The 15,769-nt window shown below is 45.4% G+C and overlaps 1 protein-coding gene across 3 annotated transcripts in view; it reads right to left on the reverse strand.

The window, feature by feature from the left end:
- Positions 1-15,769, reverse strand: part of LOC143152914 (protein groucho) — a 208,805-nt gene that overhangs the window by 52,940 nt on the left and 140,096 nt on the right. For 2 of the 3 annotated variants that reach the window (XM_076323528.1, XM_076323525.1), the window contains exon 6: positions 11,358-11,619. In XM_076323528.1, coding sequence (XP_076179643.1) covers positions 11,358-11,619 — 262 coding nt within the window. The remainder of the gene's footprint in view (positions 1-11,357; positions 11,620-15,769) is intronic. The other variant, XM_076323526.1, reaches the window with a different exon arrangement.

The following is a 15,769-nucleotide window of genomic DNA, read 5'->3' on the forward strand; positions in this document are numbered from 1 at the left end:
TAGCTTTTCACACTTAACGTACCAAAATGGGGTAACTTTCAACACTTAACGTACCAAGGTGGGATAGTTTTTCAACCCACGTTCCTTCGAATAGACCTTCCTTTGGTATTTACCCGTGCAATTCCTTGCAGCCCTAAGACGCGAGGAAAGCTCACGAACGATCCTCCTCTTCCGAAGAAACGAAACTCGTCCCCACTCGTCCCTTTGCGACCAATCCCCGACGAGATGTGGGCACCGTTTACGAATAAAATAATTCTCGGTGCCGGGGGCGTTTTACACGGCCGCGATGAAACATATCCGGCGCGAGGGCGACTAGGTCGGTTGTTTTATGGGCTAGCAAATTAAGGAAAAGAGCGTCGCGCGCACGGCCAAAAGGATCTTCTCCGTCGAGCCATTACCGGAACTGTCGGGGGTGGCGGCGCGCGAACAGAAGGGTCGTGAATTTCCTGGCGTGGACCGTATCCAACTGGCGAGGTCCGCGCGGAGGAGAAGGAGGAGAAGGAGGAGGAGGAACGAGGAACGAGGAGGGTGAATCTGGCGACGCTCATCTCGCAACCAACCCCCCTCGTCGTCTACGCGAGAAGCTCGCTAATATTCGTTCCTTTTGCTTCCATTCTTCTCGCCGGGCACGGGGAACGGTTCCAGATCTTCCACGCGGCCGAGGAACTTCCGGCCCCGGCTCGTAAACGGACGCGGAAGAGCGCGCATAATTTCCTACTAAAACGCAAAGAGCTCGTTTGCCGCGCGAGAGGACGGGACACGTCCTCGTGCATCCGCGCGGAGACTCCCGACCGGCGTGTTGGCGATCGTTAAGACGAGAAACGGGGATAGCGACACGTATATGTATATCGGGAGTCTACCGAGTTGGGATCGACTCGTCGAGGAGAACGTCGCGTGATTACGCGTCAGTAGTAACGTTTCTTTGCTCATTTATCGTGGGTTCGTTCGCGGCGGTGAAGAGAACGGAAAGAAAAATTACCGATCAATCGCGAGAGCAGCGGAAAATGTGGGTGCTTGAAGCTGACAGGAGTGGAAAGGAGATCGATAGATTTACAATATTTGTTAATATTCTTTGGGAGCATTGTTTGCTTCGTTGAGTAATACGAGCTTACTTTAACCCTTTGAACTCGAGAGATCCTCGCTCGCCATTGAATTCAGTGTACTGTTTTCGATCGGAGAAAACTTGGAGGTTTGGAATTCAAATTGGAATTGAAATATTACGTTCTCGTAGAGATCGATATTTCCCAAATATGAAAATGGTGCAATTCATAGCGACGCGGGAAACTGTCCTCTCGCTATCTATAGTTATCCGGTTGGTGAATTCTTAATAGGGAATAGTATTTTTAAAATTCGTTTGCACAAACGTCACAAATAAAACAATAAACATTTTCCCGGCTAGTAATAAAACCATCGACTCCCACCATCGGTCGATGACTCCTTCCATATTATCCACCAACCTCTCTCTCTCTCTCTCTTGTTTCTTTCAGTCTTTAATTGTCCAATTACCAGGAAGACCTTTTCCTGCACACCTCAGAATGCAACAACTCGCCCTATGAAAGAAGACCCCGGCGCGGTATCCGCCCCCCTCCCTTCTCGTTGGTGGAAAGGTTACGAGTAACGGGCGCGAAACGGTCTCCATAGATCGAAGAAGGGGAGGGGGGGATAGAGTCCCAGGATCCGGCGAAACTGGTCCGTTCGGTGGAATTCAATTTGCGCGTGTCCGACCGGTTCCGGCGGCCATTGTCTCGTCGAATTATGCGGCGATTACGTTTACGTAATTTATCGTCGTTCGAGTGGACGGTCGCGGAACGCTTCCGGAATACAGAGGAGCGAAGGAGCGTGAACGATGCGGCGATCGTGGAATAAGTTACGCCACGGTTTAATGACCCGATCCCGTCCGGGGAAAGCAAACTCTCGTCGCTCCCCTTGGCTTCGGACCTCGTAAAACAAGGAACGACCGGCCGATCGACCGAGATCGCCGCGGAAAGAACACAACAGGGGAGAGAGAGAGAGAGAGAGAGAGAGAGAGAGAGAGAGAGAGAGAGAGAGAGAGAGAGAGAGAGTGAGACACTGAGAGAAAGAAAGAAAGAGATCTACTTAGAGAAAGAAAGAAAGAGATCTACTTAGAGAAAGAAAGAAAGAGATCTACTTAGAGAAAGAAAGAAAGAGATCTACTTAGAGAAAGAAAGAAAGAGATCTACTTAGAGAAAGAAAGAAACAGAGAGAAAAATAGAGAGATCTGCTTAGAGAAAAAAAGAAAGAGATCTACTTAGAGAAAGAAAGAGAGAAAAATAGAGAGATCTGCTTAGAGAAAAAAAGGAAGAGATCTACTTAGAGAAAGAAAGAAACAGAGAGATCTACTTAGAGAGAGAGAGAGAGAGAAAGAAACAAAGAGATCTATTTAGAAAAAGAAAGAAAGAAATCTACTTAGGGAAAGGAAGAAGAAGAGAGATCTACTTAAAGAAGGGAAGTGAGAGATCTACTTAGAGAAAGAAAGAGAGAGATCTACTTAGAGAAAGAAAGAAACAGAGAGATCTACTTAGAGAGAAAAAAGAAAGGGAGAAACAGAGAGATCTATTTAGAAAAAGAAAGAGATCTACTTAGGGAAAGAAAGAAGAGAGATCTACTTAAAGGAAGAAAGAGAGAGATCTGCTTATAGAGAAAAAAGAGAGAGATGTACTTGAGAGAGAGAACAAGAGAAAGACACACACACAGAGGGGGCAGAAAGAGAGAGAACGAGGGAGAGAAAAAGGGGAACAATATACGGAAAGAATTACGAGAAGCGTACACGCTCGAGAGGGCCGATCGTCCCCGGGGGACCATTGCTCGCGCGAGTATCCACGATGAAATGGTAATGCGAGGCGATACCGGTTTCTAATCGTCTGTAAAAGAGTCCGCTGTTCGACTTACTTCGTTCGATGGGAGGGGGTGGGGGGTAGGGGACCCCTCCGAATCGTTTCGAGAACGAGCACCGGGCGAGTGGACCGGAGAAAACGGATGAATGGCGAGGGCAGATATTACTGTCCGACCACCACCGGGTAAAGAATGGTATCCACGGGTAGGGAGAACCCGGCCGAGTAAATCCGGGAGGAGAGAGTCGAACGATAACGGCCCCGCTTGGAAACAATTCGCCGGGGGCAATGTTCCGGAAAGGAGGGAAGAAGTTTCAGTCGCCGCGACAGAAATAGTGGTGGCCCGTTACAGTTCCTTGCCTCTACGATGCTTCTCGCGTTTCGAAAGGGTGTCGACGACGGGGTGGAGAAGCACGCGTTACAGAAAGAGAGAGAGAGAGAGTGTGTATGTTTGTGTGTCAGTGAGAGAGAGAGAGAGAATGGTTATTTCGTGTGTTGTACGCGAATTGCGGTCGGAGTAAGCTTTGCCCGAGATACGAGGTAGGGGAAGTCCCGTCGAACGAAAGAATTGTTCGCGAGAGACACGGGACAGGAAAGAAACAACTGGTCTCGGTTTGAGGGAACCTGGTGTCACGAACGAGGGGAATGCGGTGTGTCACGGATAAGAGGAATGCGGTGTGCCACACTGTCACCGAGGGGTACGCGGGCTGCCACGAATAAAGAGAATGCGGTACCGCGAACCGAGAAAACGTGGACAGCGTCAAATGGACTTTTCTTTTTTTTTTTCTTTTTTCATTTACACTGGCCTTACGAGGACCGAGTGCCCTATATGGAACTTTTCAAGCTCCGCTGGCGAAAATCACAAAGTTAAATTCATTCTTCCGACCGAGAGAGACAATTTCAGGACAACGTGGACATGAAAATTTCAGGACAACGTGGACATGAAAATTTGAGAACTTGTTCGAGATGGTTTCCACGAAGGTGGATATTGTTGTTCGTGATGTTAGAATTAACGGTGCTGATCCTGGAGCCTTCCACGGGTCGTTTTAGACCCGTAGTACTCTTGCACCATTTACGTACGATCAAAGATGTAGTAATGGATGTTTTCTTGGTACGCTCATATGTTTCGTACACTTTGGATATTTTTAAACCGGAGACTTCGAGTCGAACGAACGCTTCAAGGTTAAGGGGAGAGTCAAGACATCCGTGAACTTTTCTTTAAACTCTTTGCAAAGTGTCGAAACGTCACACCCATCACGGTTTGGGATCTCTGCTGGGAATTATTTTTCTTTTTTCTATACCTTCCCCGCTTTCGAGGAAGAATTTTACGCGTAGATGAAACTCGTCGAGAAGAAACTTTATCGACCAATGGAAACTTAAAATTGCGCGTTAATACGTTTTTGACTAATACGTAGAAATCGAAGTAATTCAGAGCATAGTCCGGATGATAACGGACTTCTGCGCGAAGAAAGAGTTTGTTCGAACACCGTTATTAATCGTAACGCGAGAAATTCGCTTCGTTTTTAATTTAAATTTTCCGAAATCACTGAAGCGTGTAAAACTGCTACGTTGTTACAAAAGCGCAAAATCAGGTGGACGCTTTTATCGAAATTATATTAAAAATATGCGAACGGCGCTTCAATTTATGAACATCGTCCGCGCGTGTAAAAGTGTTACATTATTGAACGCAATTACGACGTATACACTCTGTTGAACAAATTTCGGTCCTGTCGGGCGCAAATCGAGTACTCCCGCTCACTGTTAAAAATACGAAAAACGGCAATTTAATATTTCGAAATCCCTTACCGCGTGTGAAACTCGATCCGTGAAGCGCGGGAATTCAGTCCTCGCGCTTCGACGAGAATTATGTTAACAATACGAAAATCGCGCTACGATTTTTCTTATAATCACCGGCGCGTGTAAAACCAGCCGCATTGATCGTAACTGCTACGTACACGTTCCGTTAAACAAAGTCCCCCGCCCTCCACCCCTCCTCCGCCCCGGTGAAGCGCAAAATGGAATCCTCGCGCGTCGATTAAAATCGCGTTAAAAATACAAAAGTGGCGCTTACGGCACGATGTAATTACATTTCTCTTCGCATCGTCCGACGATGTATTATACACATGGGAACAGATTGCGTAACTTTCCTCCGATTCATCGTTATCGAAGCGATCGTTTCACCGGCTGGTTGTTTCCCGAGTTGAAATTTCATCCGTTCGGTCGCGAAGATCGTCGTCGTTGTTCCCGTCCCATGAACATTAACGAACCACGGCTCGGTGGTAATTACCCCGTTGGATCGTCGATGCGATGAGAACGTCGTATTTTTATTCATAGAAGTACACTCCGGGGCACCGAATGTTTTCTTCTACCGTTCGAACGACCCGTTCTAACGCGCGGTTAGGTGTGTTTCGTTCGTGGAATTTCATACGGTTTCCAACGAACGCGGTAATTAGCGATACATTCCGTTCGTTCCGGGACAATGTCTAATTCGCCCGAACCTTGCGGAAAAACACGCGTCTAATTGGCGAAACGTCGTTCCCTTAAAAAGAAAACTCGTCGCCTGAAAAAAGGTTCCCACCGCGTCGTCGCAATTAAAAGAGCTACTTAACTCGAAACAGAGTAAAGTCGTCTCCGCGTTCACGCACGAATTCCGCTCCGAGTACGTCGCCGAGAGAGCTGAGTCGTGGTGTACGGAGAGAGGAAAAAAAAGAGAGAAAAAAAGAAAGAAAGAGAGAGAGAGAAAAAAAGAAGAAGAAAGAACAGAGAAAAAAAGAAAAAAGAGCGGCAATCGCGCTTCTAACAAGCCCCGGAAATTAAACCAGGGGAAGTGGAGGTGGGGTCGGAGGTGGAGACGGAGGTGGAGATCGATGAGAGTTTTCCGAGACGGTCGAGGACGTTGGTCGATTGCTTTGGCGCGCGATCGTGGCGGAATTTTCAAAGCGGGTTCTTCTCCCTCCTCGTTGGGCGGCGAAAAGTCCAAGTGTGCAACTGACGGTGGGAGAGCGCGAGCAAGAATCGCGAGTTGCATAGCCCCGCCAGACTACCACCGTTTGTACGGGTGTAGCGAAGAGATCGGTCGGCATTTCATTACGGTGGGCCCGGGGAGAGCACGGAAAACGTGAAACAACGTGGAACAACCGGCCGGAGGTTATACTCGGCCCGCGGTAACATAGTTAGGCGAGAGTGCAGCTCGAGATATTGCGCGAGCACGGCACTGAGCGGGAACGCCGGAACGTAAGAGGGAAAGAAGAGAGAGAGTGAGAAAGAGAGAGAGAGAGAGAACGCGAGAAGGACGAGAAGAAAGAGAGAGAGAGAGAGTGAGGGTAGGTGAAGAGGATGGGAGGAACAGGCTGAGGGGCGCGAAGGTTTAGAAGAGCCACCTAGAGGTGGATGGAACGAAAGGGGGAGGGTGGAGTCGGAAGTACTCTCGTGTCAAGAGGAGATTCTGAGTGCTCTCCTGAGAGACGACCATGCACGCCGAGAGGATGGAAGGGAGAGAGGGAGTAAGCGAGAGAAAGAGAGAGAAAGAGAGAGAGGGAGAGCGAACGAGAGGAAGAAAGAAAGAACGAGATAGATTGCACGGGAGACGGGAAGCAGAGCGAGACGTTCGCCGAAACGCGAGGGATGAGACACGATGAACGAGAGAGCCGTGTATACGTGTGTACGTGTGCGAGATAGGAGAGTCACTTGAAGCCCTCGCGACTTTGTCAGCGCTACATGGAGCCTAAGTGCGAACGTTCTTGCACTCGTATGTCGTCCCAAGGAGAGGGACGAGGACGCGCCGGAGCAGAAGTGGATCTTCGAGGTCAAGATCGAGGGGTTCCTGGGAGTTTCAGGCTTAAGCACGATCGTTTGCGTCACCGTCGTATTGCGGGGCGGTTGAGATATCCCCGTGGTGCTGGTTCGCTGTACCGTGGCCCCTAGAGCCTTCCGCGTTACACCCAATCTTCTCGGCTGGTTTACGAAAGAACCCACCCGACACGACCGGATCTTCGTTATTAGTTCTTTTAACACCGGGTCGCAACGAGACGTTAATCTCGACGCGTTGTACGGTCGATCGAGGGACTCCGGCTCGCGGAGAAATTGATTTTTTTTCCGTCTATGGAAATTCTAGCTACCTGGAAGTGGATTTTTCTTAGACGGAAATTCCAGAGCCCGGGTACCGAGAAATCGATCTCTGGTATTCAGAGACGACGAGGAGCAAGTACCGGGAAGTTTACGGACGGGATTCTAACTTTCATCGTATCTGCGTTTCGCTCTGTTAATTGGGAGACTCCGGATAGCGGACAAATCGGTTCACGGTGTTTACAAATGCTGAATTTTATTGCCACCTGGAAGTAGATTTCTAATACTCAGAGATTACGGAGCCTGGTTAACAAGAAATAGATTTCCAGTATTTAGAGTTTCCAGAGTCTAGTTAGCAAGAAGTAGATTTCCAGTATTTAGAGATTTCAAAGTCTAGGTACCGGAGACGTCGATCTCTGGTATTCAGAGATGCTAGAGAGTAAATACCTAGAAGTCTACGGATTCGATGTATAACTTTCATCGTCTCTGCGTTTCCCTCCGTTAATTGGGAGACTACAGATATCCGACAAATCGGTTCACGGTGTTTACAAATGCTGAATTTTATTGCCACCTGGAAGTAGATTTCCAATACTCGGAGATTCCAGAGCCTAATTAGCAAGAGGTAGATTTCCAGTATTTCAAGTTTCCAGATTCCAGCTACCTAGAAGTCGATCTCAGGTGTCTACAAACATTAGAGTCTACCTATCGAGATTTCTGGTATTTAGAAACGTTAGAATCTAGGTAGCTAGATTTCTGGTTCCTTTAGAAACGTTAGAGGTACTCTGTTTCCGGTATTCGGAGACACCAGAGTTTATACACGGTCCATCGGGACGAGTCAGCAGATATAAACAATACCACGTGATCGAGACACGAGGACAAGACGAGAAACTCGCAGTCTGTCCTCTTCTATCGCGTGAATTCCGCGTGAACGTTTGTTTTTCTTTATCGAGATCTCTATTGCTCGAAGATTCCAGAGTCCCTTCCAAAGCGCAACTCGAAACAGACTCCACCGCGGGCGTCTGGTAAATTTTTTACAGCCACTCGGTGGCCAGACGTCCCTGGTCCTCGAAGCAACATCCGGTGTCGCGGATGGTATTACACAAAAATTGTATACTCGAGATAGGCTTCGAACAGGATCCACGTTCTAAAACGGTCGACCGACAAGTGGCTCGAATTGTTCATGTAAAACACGATCCGTACCAGGTTTCGAACGTCGAGATAGAAACGAACCGGTACTACGCTACAAATTTTACCGGAACTCGTCGAGAAACTCGCTCTTAAGAATTTTGGAAGTGGGATAAGTCGATGGCTGGTTCGTGAAGTTTCCTAGACCAGGATCACGCTGGATTCATACGACACGGATAACGTCCCGTTTACGAGCAACATGGTGTTTCGGACCGAAAACACGAAACAGATCGGGTTCCAGTCGGTAGAGTTTACAGCCATCTAAAACCATTCTCCATTGTCTCTACTGGTTTAGCTTCGCGATATCTAACGAATGTCCGTCAAAGTTACTAATCGTTCGAGAAAGTCGCTTTCGTGTCGCAGTGGATGGAGACGTCGTTGTTTCGATGCAAAATTAATTCTTGAAAATTATTTTCAAGAATTTATATCTACGCGTTGCAGTCTCCACAATCTCTGAGTTTAAATATTTCCCTCCAGTCGAATACACAATCTTCTAAATCAATTTTTCAAATTTGTAACAATCTCGATCATTTTTAGAGATTCCTACGTTCTTCGATCCCTACGATCCACGAGTGTTTCACAATAATCGAATACACGACTGTTAAATCCATTCTTAAAAGCTCCAAGTCTCGATCATTTTCATCCGCTCTCGTATTCTCCGATTCGAACGCTCCACGAGTATAAATAATCGGCAACGATCGTACACAGAATTCCGTCAATTTGTAATTTACTTCTTTCACAGCTGTATCGTTCATCTTGTCGTCGTTTGATCGCGTAACTTCACACCCGAGCGACGATCGAGCGACGAGCGTACGCCACGTCGGATCGATCGTCGATCAACGACATTGATAGCGGTTGGAAAGGAAGCGATCGTTGAAACGCTTATCCGGCGATTCCGTTGTTTGACTTCACCGTATCGGAACTGCTGAACGCGCTGTTTGTTTGCGAGGAATCGAACGGAATGCAAAGTAGCGACGAGCGCGAATCGTCTCATGGGGATCTGGTTGCACCGGCTTCCCATAGTGGCCAGATAAGGCCGTAGAAAAACAAGCGACCGGGTTGCAGGAAACACGATCAATCGAACGAGCAACGTTTCTACGAACCAGAACCGTCGAGTCCCTTGATACGCGAAATATTCGCGGACAAGATGCTGATGAGGCGGAAAAAAAAAAGAAAAGAAAAGAAAAGAAAAGAAAAGAAAGAAAACGACACGAGGTCAGCGACTTTGGTAAATCGAATCCGCCTATCGTTCGTAGGGACAGGTACCAAGTATCGTAGTACAGAGTACGGTGTCACAGTACACGGTCTTCTGGTGTCGGTGTCGGAGCAGGTGGCATTTTGCGGTTCGCGTTACTGTTTCCAGATATATTTGCCAGTGATCAACGTCGACCGCCATTTCCCAGTATCGCTTATTGCTCTCTTACGTATCGATCGTGACCAATCTGTCTACATCTTACGATTTCCAACCGACAGTTCTCGAGAGCTGTTTTCGTTAACCCTTAAGCGCGTCATTAAATTTTTTTTTTTTTAGTAAATAAAATTGAAAAAAAAAATAAAGAGGATTTTAATCGTTACGTATTATTTGGGAGATGCGTTAGAATATAAGAGACACACGTTACAGAAATGTAGTGTGCAACATTTGTATGCATTTAGAGGTTAACTTTAGTGCGTCGCGGGTCGAGGAAGACCCATCGTATTCTCATATCGTTGTTCTACCATTGAGAGTGAAATAATAGATAGGACTGGGGGCTCGTGTATTTTATTCGTCCACTGATGGTATTATAATGTTACGAACACGAGTATCGAGTAAACGAACTGTGATTGTTCGAGAGACGTAGGTATTTATTGCACCAGTACTGTGAGAAAAATCGTTCGTTCGATCTAAATGTTACGAAAAACCATAGAAATCCGCGCGTATAAAATTATCTCCGTGCAGAGGTGGCAAAAATTAACTTAAAAAACGAATCGAAACGAGCAATATACTTCTCTCGTGAAAATCGAGGATCGCGTACACGCGAGTGTCTTCGACTTTTCTTTGATCGGTTATCGTATTCGTCGATTGTTACTCTCGATTCAAAGAACGAGTGTTCACCGCAGAAATCGTTAAACTATCTATATGAATGTCTTCGTCGTGATTCGGTGAGTGTCGTATACATTGAACGTAATTTTAAAGACAAATCGGGTCGTTTCATGAATCTTTGTCTAATTTCGTCGAGGATCTGGATCGTCGAGGATCTGGAGAACCATCGATTCTTTGCGTTCGATCTTATCGCCAATTATCGAATCGAATCGAAGTAACGACGGTTGGTGTTTATTCGATTAAAAAATGATTAAAAACGAACACAATACTGTGATTTGCGAGCAAGACGAAATCAAGAAATTTGCAATACTGAGAAATCTCCGAATTGGATCGAAGAGAGTACGCTACTGTAAACTAATTGTCACAATTTACCATGATTTTCGTAGATCGAAAAATTGAACGTTTCGTGCGTCGAAAAATGAAACAACCGAACGAATTATCGAGAAACGAGTCGACCGATTCCTATAAAAAGGGTATCGATAAATCAATCTAGAGATAGATATTTATACATAGATATTTATTGGTCTGGGACAATATCCCTTAAGGACATAAAAATAGTATCAGTATACAATAGTAACAGTGTAGACCAGTGGTTCCCAAACTTTCTCGATCTACCGTCCCCTTGGTTTCATAAATTGATCCCCAGTGCACACCAATCTATAAAAATAATATTACGATCCATTGAAAAAGATAATATTGTATATATCCATAACGCACGGATTCCCCGTTAAAATACAAAAAAATATTCGAAAAAAATGTTCATCCCGGAGGCCGATCGGCCCGGTTTGGGAATCACTGGTTTAGATAATAATAACAACATCAACAACAACGATAGCGCAAAATTGATCGAGTACCCTGAGACAATAATAGCGATACAAGTGCTAATACTAATATCGACAATAAATACCAAAACTGATACTAATAACGATATCGAGTAACAAGATAAAGAAATCATACGAGAAGATGGCCACTCTGTAACTGATTACCGTTTTACGTATTTTCCTTGAACAAAAATCGATACTTGGATAGACAAGGAAATCAAAAAAAAAAAAAAATACTAAAAAAAAAAAAAGGTGTATACATACATATATACACACGTATACAAATGAACAACTCAAAGACTCATGAAACGACCTGACAGTACAAATTTTCAAAGAGTCAAAAACGCGACTTACCACCGTTGGGCTTCAAGTCGTCTGGCTGACCCCGATGAAGGTCCGGCTTGGTCAACATTGGGAGTGGATGGGCAGCCGTGCCTCCAGCGGTGGCAGCCGCACCCGGTGGAATACCTAATCCAAGAAGTGCCGCAGAGGCCGAGGTGGGTAGTCCAGGTCCAGGAAGCGCCGGTATACCTGGATGCGGACCTATCGCGGCACCTGGCGGTAGCTGTTGTGCGTGCATCTGTTGGAGCAGCCTCGGCAGATCTGACCTCTGTTGCTGCAACGAATCGAAAAGAATCGACTATTACCACTTCAAAGAACCTGCTCTCGTAGGATGGCGAATCTCCTTGGGTGTTTGCAACGTGTAGAAACCATTCGCGAGCTACGAGCGTGAGCTTGTGTACCTCGAGCCAAAAATGAGGAGGAGATTTTCTTTTTTTTTATTCGTACGGATTGTACAGTTCAGACTTGGAAAGATTACTTGTGGATCGAGAGGAGTGTACCAACGAGTAGGTTCACGTTTTTGGTTTTGTATCGGTGGAGAACTGTGACGAAGACAACGGCCAATGGTTGTAGTATGATAGTAGGGGGAATTGGTAGATTGGAAAGTGGAGTGGGGATGGAAACAGTCGTTGGCCTTCTTCTCGTGGATGGACAGTAGTATCGAGTGTGAGAGAAATCTGATCGAGCAATTTTTCGATTTAATACGACACGCGATTCCTTTCGGAGGTAATCTTCTCAACTTCGCACAGTACATAGAGGGTGTTTTTTTATCTCAACGCGGTGGAGTGTTTCAAGGTGTACAGGAGACGTCAAAAATGTATTACTAGAAATATTGTTTGGTATAAATAATCGTAGACTGTGAACAATTGTTTCATTCCGTACGAATAACATTCTTAAGAATTTTGTTAAGATACCATCGGGTTGCTCGTGAGATACGAAATACGAGATATACGATGAAGCGACATGGTACCAGACGTGTGTTCTTAAAAACTTGAGAACATTCTAATAACGATATAATTTTTCCATACCCTTCCATACGAAATAACATTCGTGTGTATTTCAGATACCATCGGTTGCTAGTAAGATATTCTATATCTGATGAAAAATCGAGAAATATATATACTTAAAAGAATCTTTCGGTACGGAGTGGGATAGTATACATTGTAAATAATTTTTCCATCCACTTCCATACCGAATGGCATTCTTGGAAACAATTTTTTCGATACCATCGGTCGGCCGCGAGATATTCCATCGTGTCGAGATAAAAGAGACACATAATATTTTGGCGAGTGTGCCGAGATTTAATCGGCGAGCGTCGATCCAGAAATCTAATCGGAACGACGAGCGATAACGGATCGTTTGGATAAGTCTCCAAGGCGAGATTAGATCGAAGAGCAGGTGACATCATTGGACAACGATGAAACACGCCTCCGTTGACCGACCGCTCTTATCGTAATCGTTGGATAAACCGATCGGGAGAACCGACTGATATCGAGGAATATTGGTTTTATCCCGTACCGAGTCGGAGATAAAAATACCGTTCGGTATTGGACACCGGTGAAGATTCCACGGGGTAATTTTGAAAATTGTTTTCACTCTCCACCGATACGCACGGTGGAGGATTGAAATATTTTTTTTGCGACTAACGAACGACGAGTACGAATTTTCTTTATCAAGAACGATACAATCTCGATGGTCCCTTCGAGACGATATTTGATCTCTCGTACGCCTTTTTTTCTTTATGCAAGTTTTCGAAATCACTTTCGATTCTTTTTACACATAAAAAGTAACATAAAAATTCTATTCTTGTTCTGCCTGCCAGTTAACAGATATCGAGACCAACGAGCTAAGAATCAATGATTTCTCAATTCGAAATAAAATAATGGAAAGTGACTTTGAAAACTTGGAAAAAATTTAACGAGAATCCTCGCCTTGAGGATTTTCCGAATTTGATAGGAACAGCAATTTCAATTTGTCGATTACGAGAAAAAAATTGACTCGGGTCCACCCTGTACGCGTGCATAAATAAACCTTGCCTCGAAGTCACTTCGCCTCGAGGTGACGAATAGAAACGTTATTTCCGCTCGTTAGACAATTAAGCATTTCCGTTGAAATGACGTGTCTATTGTCCGTTCAACGTAATGATAGAGTGGATGTAAACAGTACTGCCTGCGGGATCATCACGTGATCGGAATCCCATTGGCGTTGGTTCGTCGTGACGATGCGCCATTCTGGTCATGGATACATCGTCACAGATACAAGATAAAACCGCTCGAGACACGAGAGAACACCGAAGAGACTTTGAAAAGAAACTAACGATATTTTGTCACGATAAATCAATCCTAGAGCACCCCTTGACAATTCGCTTCTGTCGCGGGCATGTGATTTTGTTTACCCACGGTGTTTATCTTTGCATCGAACGGGACAACAGTTCGGTATCGCAAGCTGCACTCTACGCCCGCAGCTATCACTGAGTGTACACTTCTTACGCAAATAAATATTTTTAATAATTCGTAACCGCAACGATAGCGACGTTGGACCATTAAATTCTAGTGTGAGAAGATCCTGGCGTAGAAAAATTTTAGGGTGAAGTAGTTTTTGAAAATTGTAGTTCTATTTTATTTGCATCATAGCGTGAAAAAAATTAGCGTAAAAGAGTCCCGGTGTGACAACGTCCTAATGCAAAAATCCCAATGTGACGAACTTTAATGTAAAATAATTCTAACGCGAGAAATTTCGGAGTGAAAAAATCTTAGCGCGAGAAATTCCAGAGTAAAAAATTATAGCGCGAGAGATTCCAGAGTAAAAGAATCCTAGGGTAATAAGATCCTAGCTTAGAAATATCCTAATGTGAAAAAGTCTCGGGGAAAAGTCAGCGTGAGAAGTCCTAACGTAAAAAAATCCTAGCGCGAAAAATTTCCGAGTAAAAAAATCGTAGCGCGAGAAATTCCAGAGTAGAAAAAAGTCTAGAGTTAATAAGATCCTGGTTTGAAAATATCTTGCTATAAAAAAGTGTCAGCGAGAAGAAGTCCTAGGGTGAAAAAATTTTAGCGCGAGAAATTCCCGAGTAAGAAAAAAAATAATATCTCGAGAAATTCCCGAGTAAAAGAATCCTAGACGTAACAAGATATCCTAGCTGAAAAATATCCTAATGTAAAAAAGTCTCGGCGGAAAGTAGTCCTGTCGTGAAAAAATACCAGCGTAATAAAATTCGAGCGTAAAATATTTTCTAAAAATTCTACTTCCATTCGGCCCGTACCACCGCGTAAAAAAATCCCAGCGTAAAATACTTTCAACGAATTCTAATTCAATTTACATCGGGCCATTACGACCAGAGAACCCTATCCCCCGTACTTTCCACATAAATTACCGTTCCTCTGTAAAACTTGTCGCGAACACTGGCCAACGTACGCACTCTCGTCACACGTGTGCAATATTCTTGTTGGACGTAACGTAACGTTGGTAAAAATTCCTCAAACTTACCCCCGACCACGATACTTTCGACACAGGTACACGAACGCAACACTTTTACCATCTCGTAATCTCGGTAAAAAAAAAATAAAAATAAAGGTAAACAAAATAAAAAATTCCCTAATGTACCTCTCGTCCTCCCTAACAACTAACAAAAAAAAAACTCGAATAACGTTGGACGCCCATCGAGTGGTCCAAGTTCCTCCACCGCGTCCATTTATTCCGAACGGAACGTCCGCGTCCCGTCATTCGTTACGCGGGACGCAACTTTCCGCGGGCAAAGCATACAAATCACGGGGTAAACTTCCGGAGGGGGGACGCGCTTAAACAACCCTCCTCCTCCGCCTCCACCGCCGCCGAGGTAAATTCGAAAGTACGAAACAAGTGGCGGGGACTCCTCGCGCGGCCTTTCCGGCGAGCACCCGAGGGTAAAAGTTTCGGGCAGGGAAACCTTAAACGTACACCCTCCACCCCTACCCACGGGGTAGTTTCCTCGTTAGTTGGCCCGGGCCGGGGGTGTCGGTCGAGTTTCAGCTGCCAGACAAATTGTAGACCCGTGCAGCGAGCGTTTTAACGCTCGGTAGATCACGACGCGAGTACACCGAGAGGTTCGGTAGGGATGAAGGTGGACGAAGAAAGGGGGAGGCGAGCGGAGCGGAATCACAGGGGTGAGAGGACACCGGACGAGGTGGAAGAAGAAAACGAGAAGACGAGGGAACAAAAGGGGAGGAATGTTTCGTCGAAAGAGACCGGAATGGAAAAGAGAGGAGAAACCCGCGCGCCATCCCTCTTTCACGAACCGTGTACACTCGTTAAGGCTGGGACGAATATTCCGCGGAGTAGTTTGCCGAGATAATTAAATGGTTTAACGATATAATAACCCAGCGTCGAGCGACTGTCTGAGTCGCCCACAAAACACACAAACAGAGCGGAGCGCGCGCCGTTGGAATGAA

This window comes from Ptiloglossa arizonensis, chromosome 11 (assembly GCF_051014685.1).
Source record: "Ptiloglossa arizonensis isolate GNS036 chromosome 11, iyPtiAriz1_principal, whole genome shotgun sequence".
Classification (NCBI taxonomy): Eukaryota; Metazoa; Arthropoda; class Insecta; order Hymenoptera; family Colletidae; genus Ptiloglossa; species Ptiloglossa arizonensis.